The 13,253-nt window shown below is 34.1% G+C and overlaps 1 protein-coding gene across 1 annotated transcript; it reads left to right on the top strand.

Annotated features, from left to right (window-relative positions):
- Positions 1–1,449: 1,449 nt before the first annotated feature.
- LOC132736256 (acetylcholine receptor subunit beta-type unc-29-like) lies at positions 1,450–6,876 on the top strand. Its single transcript, XM_060723352.1, has 4 exons — positions 1,450–1,848; positions 3,219–3,459; positions 4,292–4,389; positions 4,978–6,876. The coding sequence occupies exons 1-4, from the start codon at positions 1,631–1,633 to the stop codon at positions 5,777–5,779; spliced, it is 1,359 nt and encodes a 452-aa protein (XP_060579335.1). The 5' UTR covers positions 1,450–1,630; the 3' UTR covers positions 5,780–6,876.
- The last annotated feature ends 6,377 nt before the right edge of the window (positions 6,877–13,253 follow it).

Genomic DNA, 13,253 nt, shown 5'->3' with positions numbered 1-13,253 from the left:
CATTCGTGTATGCTCTGACCGTTTTTTCTTGTGACCTAACTTAGAAAGAAGGATACAGCGTTTAAACTACAAGAATTAAAGAATAAGAATAATGAAAATTGAAGAACAAAAAGATACCATAGCACGATACGAGCACGTCATGCTGAACTACCTGCTTGGATCGGAAATATATAAGCTCTGGTTGTAAAAAAAACCCGGATGTTACAGTATTTAATATGGCACAGGTAGCACTGATGTCGCTTTGCTTGGCAAAAACTGAAAATGTTGGAAGTCTGATTTAATTATGTTAATGTGCGATAGTCCGAATTTCCCTTTCTTCGTTGCTGATTTCCAAAGAATATACCAATCGGACATTTGGATGATATTTTACATTATTACATTACATTATATTATGTTATTACTGGTCAATAGTATTTGTTGTTCTGAGCACATTATGCGGGAGATATGCTAGATGTTTTGACGAAACCACAAAAAAGAAAATTTCTACAAAAAAAAACAAAAACAAACAAACAAAGGACTGACTCATTGATTTATGGCAAGACAAATCTGTGACTATCAAGCAAATTTTGAGGATCGAATAGCATGCCGATTTTCCCTTTTAAAAAACGTTTCAAATTTGTTAAGATACGATGTACATTTTTTTTGTTGGGTTTTACGTCATACTAAGACAGTACAGATCCCAGCTCTACCAGTGAAGGAAAACATCCTGCAGGTTCCCTTTCAGGCACAAACGAGCAGTGGATTAGAACCGGCGATGTTCCATTAGCTAGATGGATAGTTTTCACAAATTAAAGGACCCGATGACGCTATCGCGATGGGTATTTCAGTGTTTTGGTATCAACGACTTTAACCACTCTGCTACGGACCCCCCACCCCCCCACGCTCTAAGTAGAATTCTTACGTTAACGACTTATATGAAAAGACCAGACGCAATTAACTGTCCCATATAGGATAATTATATTGGATTTTACAGCGTCCAATATAGGAATATATTGGATGGTTATGGTACAATTTTGAAACAATGATCCAATGATCGGATGTTGTCTTGATCAAAATGTTTATTATAATAGGAATATTGCGCATTCTGATAGAATTTGTAAAAAAGAAAAAATAACTGTACGAACAAAAAGTGCCGGTAGACATGGCATTGTAGTATAACAATCAACTTATAAGTCGCACATTATCACTAAGCCTAGCCAAAAACACTATATGACAAACAAAAAAAATAATACTAAAAATGGCGCAATTTCCATGATCTTGCTTACTGACCTACATGTATACTGTATTGGTTCGCCTAAATACCAAACAAAACAAAACAAACAAAAACAAAAAAAAAAACTTTTGTTTACAATGCAGCAGGGTCTTTCAAATAGAAATTTCTATTTGAATGACCCTGAATGCATATATAAGGATAATCGTTGGGAAAATGAACGGCTGTCAATTGCTGTCTGGCTTATGGTTTATTGCAATTGTTTGTAGGAACTACAGAATTTACAAGCACGTTATTTTACATGTGCTGATCTGTAGTTTATAAAAAAATCAACCTGAATATTTCAATAGTTTATACGGTAAGTTACATCATTGATCGAGAAATGTGTCGACCAATCAAAGACATACGGTGTCCATATAAATGAAGATAACGTTGTCAGAGAAAAACACATACAACGAGCATTACTCAACAATGTTGTCGTGGCTTCTTATACTGATGATTTTTCATGAAGGAGTAACTCCCGGGATTTGCCAGGAACCACCTGTAATGGAACCTGATATGCCACAGGATTACGAAGATGACAAGGTTGGATCAGACCTTGAGGGGATGAAGACATTGTTTTCAGATGTATTAAAGGAGTAAATATACATTTTAGTACTTGTAGATCTACTTGTGTGCGCGCGGGCGCGTGTGCAGCTGTATTTATGGAACTTGGAGAACATCTGTCTAATCAATGTATCTGATATTAATATATTGATGGGAATCAATTTCTTTAGCTTTGAAATAAAATGTAAATTGAGAACGCATTATCTATAAATATCTTGTATATGTTTCCGAGTTGTGCAGTGAATTTAAGTTTATTCATGTCAATAAAAAAGAAGTAACATCGGAATAGACATAGAATTGGAGATTTAATACTTATAAATGGACTTCACATATGTTGATGTTTGTACAGATGACTGCACTAGACATATACTGATGATTGACCTAGACATATACGGATGATTGACCTAGACATATACTGATGATTGACTTAGACATATACTGATGATTGACCTAGACATATACTGATGATTGACCTAGACATATACTGATGATTGACCTAGACATATACTGATGATTGACCTAGACATATACTGATGATTGACCTAGACATATACTGATGATTGACCTAGACATATACGGATGATTGACCTAGACATATACGGATGATTGACCTAGACATATACGGATGATTGACCTAGACATATACGGATGATTGACCTAGACATATACTGATGATTGACCTAGACATATACAGATGATTGACCTAGACACATACGGTTGATTGACCTAGACATATACTGATGATTGACCTAGACATATACTGATGATTGACCTAGACATATACAGATGATTGACCTAGACACATACGGATGATTGACCTAGACATATACTGATGATTCACCTAGACATATACAGATGATTGACCTAGACATATACGGATGATTGACCTAGACATATACAGATGATTGACCTAGACATATACAGATGATTGACCTAGACATATACGGATGATTGACCTAGACATATACGGATGATTGACCTAGACATATACAGATGATTGACCTAGACATATACAGATGATTGACCTAGACATATACAGATGATTGACCTAGACATATACGGATGATTGACCTAGACATATACGGATGATTGACCTAGACATATACGGATGATTGACCTAGACATATACGGATGATTGACCTAGACACATACGGATGATTGACCTAGACATATACTGATAATTGACATAGACATATAAAGAAAAGCCGCACATGAATTCTTGCAAATGAAAATTTTCTTAATATTCGTTTTTATAAATGTAATTGAAAAACCTCCTGCTTTAGAACAAAGCCCATAGGATTGTGATGGCATATTTTTCTAAAAAGCATTGTTCTATAGTGTAAATAAATAGCCTAAATATCAATTATAAATATATATATCATTATATATTATGTGAAAATAGGTATGACACGAGAATCAGACCACGTGTTGATCAGTCACAAACTGTCAACGTGAACTCAACTTTCGTTCCTCAGAGTCTTCTAGAGTTTGACACATCCGAACAGAAATTTTCTATTCTCGGTTATTTCCGTCTACGTTGGCAAGATGAAGTTATTACATGGAACCCGAGTAATTATGCAGAAACTAACTACGTAAAAATACCCGTGTATGAAATATGGACCCCAAGTATTATCATTTTAAAGGTAAGTGGGGTATTCTTTTTGGAAATTACAAGAGAAAGATAAGTCTATTCAGAAACGTATACATTATTTATTGGTTTAAACATATATATTTAAAGGCTCGATTGTGAAACTTATATTAATCACTTTCGAGTCCACTTCCTGGAACCAACCAGTATTGGTGTCAGGTTGTGACCCGGTAAGTGTTCGAACCCATGACCGCTGGGTTTAGAGGGAGACACCTTAACCACTAGGCTAGCCTGGGATTCAGGCGTTGATATTTTTTTTATTTATTCATAACTTACGCGCTATTTCATACTCGATCGTCATAGATAACACAACATCTCTGGTTTTGATAGTATTTGTCGATTTGCCGAACAGAAGCACATAAAAAAATCGACAGACTGGAACCCAGGCTACCACTAGGCCACAGGTTCCCTTATTTTTTTATTAATACAAGTTGCTGACGGGATATACGGGATAATATAGCCTGAATACTAGTAAATATGACCCGAGGTGTGTAAGCCAATCAAATTCGAGATTAGGAACATCGGTTAAGATAGAAAAAGTTGTCCGAGCTTTACTATAAAAGATACAATTATACACCAATGTTTATATGAGCCGTTCCATGACAAATCCAACATAATGCGTTTGCGACCAGCATGAATCCAGTCCAGCCTGCGCTTCCGCGCAGTCTGATCAGGATCCATGCTATTCGCTTACAAACCGTATACCAAGTAGAGAAACTGATAGCGGTCGCAAACCCACTATGTTGGTTTTGTCATGACGCGGCTAATATATCAAACACAATTTACCGACTACTTTGTTTAAATGATTACAATTGTTAAATTGTCAGGCTTTTGATGGAGATGGTGTTGTTGGCAGTGCTAATACAGATATTTCTAAAATATCTTCCGATGGATTTGTTCAATGGGTGCCAGAGGGTATCTACAGGTAAAATAATTATAAACAACAATTATTCCTTATATTACTATTGAAATATTTTAAATCGTAAATTGACTGTTTATAAACCTTTATGCCTTTGAGATAGATATTTCTGTATCAATGTTATATTGCAACAATAATTAATAGTTAGCAATTAATAATAATTAAGGCTTACATACACATGTATATAGTTCTTAATTTACTAACTTTCATACCCTAGTCCTTTATTTACTAACTTTTATACTATAGACTCTTCTTTTCTATATGTCATAACATAGTCCTTGTTTTTCTAACTTTGATACCATAGCTCTTTATTTACTTACCTTCATGACAGTCTTTTTACTTACTTTCATAAAGTGGTACTTATTTTCTATTTTTCATAGCATTGTATCTTATGTACTAACGTCAATAATATAGTATATTCTATACTATATTTCATAACAAATAACTGAGCATCATGTGCAAGGAGTTTTTTTATTTTCTTTTTTCCTGTACCAACACATTTGCAATTGCGAGGCATTATATATATGTTATTTATGTAAGTAATTAATATAATCTTAGAATTTCTTTCAATTGTTGTTCTTTGTTTCCTCACAGCGTTGTATGTCACGTGGATATTCAGTACTACCCATTTGACGAGCAAGTATGTACAATTACATATTATGTATCAGATGAAACTATCACAACAGTAGTGTTGGACCACCCGGAAGATGTTAGATTGGACGAGTTCACAGAAAATTCTGCCTGGAGTATAATGAGTGTGAACAAACGACGCTATCTTCTGTACAACACGTACCACATCGATGTCGAGTTTAAACTCCAGCGCAGAGCAAACTTCGCCACCTTTACCCTAATCATGCCATTACTCATGCTGGCGTTTTTGAACATTTGTATATTCTTAGTTCCCATTGGCTCTGGTGAAAAAGGTTCATTTGCTATCACCATCTTTTTATCGTATGGTATTTTCGTCACTATTGTCAGTGACACCCTACCAGATAACTCTCTCCAGGTTTCCTACTTTCTCTTGTTTATTATCGTCCTACTGTTTATGAGTGTCCTCTCTGTCCTGTATACAATTATTCAGGCAAAGCTCATGTCAAGCATTGGGAATAAAGAGTGCAGCATCAGTTGTCTCAGAAACAAAAAGAAACATCCTCGAAACAAAGTCATGCCGACCATTGATACAATAGAAGGAGTTGTCAATGTAAAGTCTGCGGAAGTTAGTGATACCGATATATATGAGGACGATGATGCTGACGAAGACACATACACTTGGGGTATGTTTCTTGAACGGTTGGACACCATTTGTTTTATTGTCTTCTTTGCGATTATTCTCATATCTACCGCGGGGTTCTTCAGTCTCATGCTTCGTAGAATTAGTCAGTCAACACTGAGTTAAATTTAGAGTTTTACCTTTCAATATTCACTGTATGTAGTTCGATTACTGCAAGCAACATTTAATTTATGAACATCCTGGAAACCTTATGACATTATGTAGACTTATGATGAACAATGTCACTCAGATACAAGATCTCTGAAAAATGAAGAATATCACAGTTTATGCAATTTGAATGAAACCATTTATCAAACATTGAAAGAATATCACTTTATGACACGTTTAAAAGGTATGACCACTCTTTTCTGAAGAGTATTCAAATGGGTGGTGTAGGGTAATATTTTATACATACTTCAGAAGCAATCATGTTGCTTGTGCAATTTCTGAATGCTAATATTTGTCTCTTCACAATAATCAATTTGAAAACATTTTTTATAAGGATTATATTATAGATTATTTAGAGTTTTCTCATATCTGAAAAAGAGTTTTCAAAACTAATAATACCCATATTTTACGTCAGAAGTTTTCATATAATAACGCGTACACCGTACAGAAACGTCGTATACAGGTGTCCTTTAAAACATATATCTGACCTATGGTGTCAATTTTTGAGTTCCTTTTAGTGCTCAATAAAGTGGCCATACTCTAAGTTGTTCCACTAACTTAATAATGTCATCGGAAATGGTTTACTCTGATTTCGAAAAATGAATATTATTTTTTCAAAAATAGGACAAAGCTCTACAACCCATAGCTCTTTGATAGCATAAAATATGTGGATTTTCGAGTAGCGCAATAGTTAGAAAAATGAAATATTTCAAAAGAATTTCAATGATGAAAATAACGATATTGCCTCTACCTGTGATCGTTTTGGAAATGTATTAAAAGCTACCAATCGGAAATGATGACGAGGACCTTGATATTTTGTCTGGGGCATTGTCTTAGTGTTTTCTACAAACTTTAATTATTGATAGCTCTAGGGTCCTTTGGGACCACTTTCATAGCCTTAGAAAGGAAAACACATTTAAATCATTTTATGTGGCATTGAGCTGTATGATTTTCTAGTTGACCTCAACAAAGATAAATTATGTCCCAAACGTAAAAAATAGCGCCACCGCCCTTATTTTACACAGACACTTGGGGTTTGGGGCTCAAAACGCCTTTAAAATCCAAATAAAATGCATATTTGTCAATCCCAGCACATGTACTGATCATATATATCCAAAAAACTTAATATAAGCCGTTTTGAAAAAAAAAATCATATATCAACATCTATAATATTATAGATGTTGAAATATGAATTTTTTTTTCAAAACGGCTTATATTAAGTTTTTTTGATATATATGTTCAGTACATGTGCTTGGATTGACAAATATGCATTTTATTTGGATTTGAAAGGCGTTTTGAACTCCAAACCCCAAGTGTCTGTGTTATTTTAGATTAACTTGTAATTGGAATATTCGTCTCGGCGAGAATAAGTTCAGGAGTTTTTTATGTGTTAGGTATCATAGCGTCGTGGTCCTTTGCTGACTTTTTATTACATAAATCATGCTTTAGGACCGCAGTGCGTCTCATTTTAGTGTGTGAAAGGAATTTTAAGAAAGTGTTTTTAAAGTCCTTAAGCAAAAGCTTTTCTTATGTTATCATCTGTTTTTCACAGTAGTTTGCTTTTTTAAAACATGTGTGGATTGAATGTTTTATCTAGTAATGAAACTGCTAATCTTTAACATATGTGTCCCGTAACGGATGCAAAAACTAAATATTGAGTTTGCGACAGACAAACTATTTTTGTTGTTGAATACAATTATATTCAACATGAATTAAATTGTTTGAAAAAGTATAACCAATACATTATGTATGTACCATGTTAAACATTTGTGAAGTTCACAATACGAATATGCCAGGCAACAATTGTATCACATATAAACATAATATTTTAGACAATTCTTTATCCGATAAAACAATAATATTCAAGACAAGACAATATTTTATCCCATACAACAATATATAATATTCGATATATATTTATTCACCAGTTGCATCTTGTGTCCAATAACATTTGAGTTAGCAATTGTATCCCAGACAAAACCTTTATCCCAGATAACAACTGAATAACATGCATACAACACCTATATCCACATTGTTATTAAGACAGAATTTGTATTAAAAAACCCAGTTGAATCCCAAATATCGTTAGTATACTTTATTCAAGACAGCACTTGTAAACCTGACGAAATTTGTATACCAGTCAACACTTTTGTATTAGACAGTGTTCGTATCACACACATGCACACCCACGCATGCTTACGCACGCTTGCATATACGCATGCATACGCATACATGCTCACGCACTGACGCATATCGTATCACTGTTGTTGTTGTTGTTGTTGTTTTCTAATTGTTATTCTTATTTTTTTTATTATTGTTATTATTGTAATGAATTGTTCAATTTTCTTTTCTTTTTTATTCAAACTTTGTACTTCTATACGTTAATTTCTTGAAGTAAAGATTTTTCATTATCATTATCTTTTTATTGTTGTTGTTATTGTTATTATTATCATTATCAAAACCTTAGTCCTTACACAGTCATCGAATATGAAAACAAGGCATCCAATCCAATTCAAAACTTGTACTACGGACATCATACATGTCTTGTATTCCTGACAAAATTTGTAAAATCAGACAATATTTTTATCCGAGACAACATTTGTATATCGATATGTTAAATAAAGACAAAAACTATATAACACGATTTTCCCCAAATTACTCCAGTTAATTTTTTTTTCTGAAATTTAATAGCCGGTTTGTTTGTTCTAAATTTAATGTATGAGATTTAAGGAAGGGCGTCCGAGGGCGAACCTTTAAAGTCTATTGCTTCAAACCACTTGCCCCTAATCACCGTGTGTTCGAATCCCGCTAGGGACTTTGGACTTTTCATGTGAGGAAGCCATCCAGCTAGGTAACGAAAAGTCGGTTCACGTTCGTGTCTGAAATAATGTACAGAAGGCACCTGAGGTATTCCTCCACCATATGACCTTTATAGTGTGGTATGACGTAATCCCTCTCACCCGCATCCACACTCATCACAATAAAAATGTTATTTAAAGACATCATTTAAATAAATAATTTTAATTTCTACGCTCAAATATTACAACTTTATCTACTAGTTGACTTATACCAGTACTTACATGTATGAAGCATTAGATTATGATTCGTTATGTAAGTGTAGATGTTTGAGGCAAATGAAACACTTTAAAAACTACAGATGATACCAAAATATACAAATAATATCACCTAGCTGGCCTAAATTGTGTAAAACAAAGCCTATTCAGAATTCCTAGCTTTAACTTATCGACCAGTCACGTTCGCATTTCAAGAAATGATCAATATTGCCGATAAACCTTATAAGCATTTTTGAATAGAAATTTATTTCTCCTTTTGGCATTAATATGAATTTTAATATTGCCTTTCATCGAGTTCAGTATCTAATTGATGAGAATGACATTGTTCAGTCTTGTAACAGGCGGTGTCATTTTCTTTATCCTTTGGAAATTCTAAAGCAGAACAAGCTGAAAGAAATAAGTTTCTTACATTTATAAACACGAAATAACCTCTCCCAATCAAACAAGTAAAAACATAGAAAATAGCAAAATTGTCAATGTCATAATAAGTCACACCGGGTTGTTGATTTGGCTTGGAATAAGGGATTTCCAAATAACTTGGCTTAAAAACCAAGGTCTTACATGGAGGTTTTATTGGAGAGGTCTCCGCAGTGTTGAGAGTGATTACTGGAGGCATCCATTTTTTTAATGTCAAATTGAAGTTAATTAATCTCATTTCAAGTATAAAACCATTAGAACCAGTCTACAAAAGTTGTAACGCGCATGCTTCTTTTCGAAATAGGACTTCACTGAAAAACGAAAAATTAACATCGAGGTGAACAAATCGGTTACAGGAAGAATCGGGAAATACCATTTACGCTACAATGAACACTATATTATGAACAATGGTTCTTTCCGTTTTAACCCTTTAAATTGTATAAGTTGATTATTGTTTTCTGAAAAGCATTTTACTTTTTTATGTTTCTAAAATTAGTAACAGTAAACACAATAGCTACACTATCACCAAACACTGTTATATATCCTCGTAAACCATGTACCGAAAGTTTGTTGCTCCTTTAACTTCGGAACAGCCAGCTGATTATTCCTAATTAGAGCGTATCCGGAGACTGGCGGAAATGTATGCTATTGTTCGGAGATGCAATACGACCAATCAGAAATTCTTACTTTCCCGCCATTTAAACAAACTAACAAATCAAAAGACCTTTCGCATGCGGCTTTTTAAAGAAGCAACCTATTGTGTTCCATTTTACATTTTACTGTGAAATATTTTCTATAAATACCGTTCAGAATGTATCGGTAACGCTTAATTATTTAAAAGAGTGGGGTATTCTTTTTTTACAATCAATGTAGTTTTTAGCTCGACTATTCGATATGAATAAGTAGAGCTATTGTAGTCACCCGGGCGTCGGCATCGGTGCCGGCGTAACCACTTATGTTAAAGTTTTTGTAATACCTCAAATATTTTCAAAGTCCATTGACATATGGCTTTGAAACTTTGCACATTTGTTCACCATCATGACCCCAACCTGTAGACAGGAGGAGGTAACTGTATCAAGCACTTTGACAGAATTATATGCTCCTTTTTCGACTTAGAATTTACGTTTAGTTTTGTAATACCTCAAATATTTTCAAAGTCCATTGACACTTTGCACACTTGTTCCCCATCATAACCCCAACCTGTAGTCAGGAGGAGGTAACTATATCAAGCATTTTGACGGAATTATGCCCCTTTTTCGACTTAAAATTTACGTTAAAGTTTTTGTAACACCTCAAATATTTTCAAAGTCCATTGGCATATGGCTTTGAAACTTTGCACACTTGTTTACCATCATGACGCCATCCTGTAGACAGCTAGCTTCGTTTCTAGCATTTGGCAGAATAATGCCCCTTTTTCAACTTAGAACTTACAATTAAGATTGCATATTACCTCACACATTTTCATATTCTATTGACATCTGGCTTTGAAACAAGTTGAAATTTTATACTCTTCTTTGGGAGCATAATAGGACTCTCTCCAAGGCCTATAACTATAACATGGATTTAAAGAAAATACTTACTCGTTCGTTAACTTAGAAAATTTTACATTATCAATGCTTTTACTATCAAGCACTAAGAATAGTCGACAGAGCTCTTGTTTATATTGTATAATACATACTTTTCATTATCAATTATTGATCAATCAACATTATAATAGTCAATATTTAGAAATATATCACTAATTCAACTCAACTTGACAGCTTTAAAATGTAAAGAATGTCACTTAAATGTGCCATTTAATGGCGGATTGCTAAGCATGATGAGACAATGCGCCAGTCGTGAACAGTCGTCATGTTGTCATTTAATTGTTCATCGCAACAATTATAGGTGGTGAGAAATGGAAAAGATCACCCCCTCCTCCTGCCCCGGGTTTTGTACAGGACAGATGTGAAGTTTTGAAGATTATCATATAAGCATATAAGAAGACTTATTGATCGACTTGTTGACCGTCCTAGATATTATAAATTAAAATTTTCAATCAACTGAACTGCTATATGATCGATCTTGTTTTGAAGGGTCCATCGCTGCAACCATGGAGCATTCGTTTCAGAAGCTGTGGGTAAATATAGATTATAAGTCCCCGAAGGAAGAACATAAAATCGCCGCTATGTCCGTCCGGATGTCCGTCCGTCTTTTCTGAAACCACAAGAGGTTTCAACAAGAAACTTTGTAGGTTGATAGATCTTATTGAGTAGAAGTGTAATGCATAAGAACCGTAGCTCTGCCTTGCCTTATTTAAACATTACTGCCCTTTTGTTCATCTTTACACATCGAACTTTGTCCAGGACATAGCTCTGAAACTACTATTAACAAGAAACTTTGTAGGCAGATATATATCTCATTACATAGAAGTGCAGTGCAAAATAACCGTAAATCTGTCTTGCCTAATTTTGGAATTATTGCCTTTTTATTTTTACATTTGAACTTTGTCCGGGACATAACTCTGAAACCACAAGAGGTATCAACAAGAAACTTTCTTATTGAGTTAAAGTGCAATGCAAAAGTAACCGTAACACTGTCTTGTCTAATATTTGAATTTTTGCCCTTTGTTTATTGTGACACTTTGAACTTTGTCCGGGACATAACTCTGAAACCAAAAGAGGTATGAACGAACAAGAAATTTTGTAGATTAAGTATGAGTGCAAAGCATAAAAACCATAACTCTGCTTTGCATATTTTTTGAGTTATTGACTTTTTTCATTTTTACAATGTGAACTATGTCCGGGACGTAACTTTGAAACTACAAGAGACCTCAGCAAGAAACTACAAGTGATTTAAGTAAACAATTAATTCACTTTGTCCAAAAACTTATTCATGGAGCATCACTTGACATTTTGGGCTGTTTGCTGGGAGTCTGCGATATTTCATCCATGGTAAAATCTTGCACTTGTAAGTTTACACAAACCCTTAAAATACTTGTATCAAACGTTATGATGAGAGCATTTTCTACAAAGTTCGATTATCCGCGACGGATGAAATAATTATTAGCATTGTATCGGGACCTTGTTTGAAACATGCTCTAATTCACTTTTTGTGCATTTTAATAATTTTAGTTGGTGCCAAATCAGGATACAGGATACGATATTAACTAAATTTGTTCCTGGACTAAGTCGAATTATCATGTAATGATAGAAGGCCTCTTATACAAAATTTTTGTTTCATACCAATAAATCTGACATAGATTTAGACTGAATTAAAATGCCCCTTTGTAAAGTTACAAAAATCTTGGTTAAAGTTTTGCATGCAACACAAATCGTCAAAATATAATTGACTTGAAACTTTAGCATAAACCTAATATATGTTTATGGGATCATAATCGTAGGTCACAATTCATTGCATATAACTCTTGTATGGAATTGTACTAAATTATTCCCGATTCAGAATTAAGATTTTCTTTTTATAGACATGAAATATGATTATTGCTATAGAGTCTTTTATATATAAAAAAACAACAACATCTTTTGGGTATACATATGATGATACAAAAGTGTATGTCATTTTTGAACTTACATACTATAGGTGTGATGCATATGCCTAGATGTCACTAAAACGAGCATTAGTGTTTTTTTTTTAATAACTTTTAAGTTTTAAGGAACGTAGCTCTTCCCAAACATAGTTTATACATTCTTTTTCCCGCCAGGGACTTTGGATTCGTTCATGTAAGGAAGCTATCTGGCTAGCTTATGAAACGTCGGTGGTTCAGCCCAGGTGCTTGCCTGTGCCTGAAATGATGCGGAAGGGCACCTGAGGTATTCCTCCACCAGTAAAACTGATTAGTCGTCATTTTACCTCTACTGTGTTGGTGCGACGTAAAACCCCAACAAAAAATTAAACATACACTCGGTAAGAATTTCCGAAATTTCAACACATTTCTGTATTTC

The sequence above is a fragment of the Ruditapes philippinarum genome, unplaced genomic scaffold (genome assembly GCF_026571515.1).
Source record: "Ruditapes philippinarum isolate M1 unplaced genomic scaffold, ASM2657151v2 ctg1795_1_1_1_1, whole genome shotgun sequence".
NCBI lineage: Eukaryota > Metazoa > Mollusca > Bivalvia > Venerida > Veneridae > Ruditapes > Ruditapes philippinarum.
Note: the sequence above shows the minus strand (reverse complement) of the source record. Positions and strands in the feature narration are given on the sequence as shown.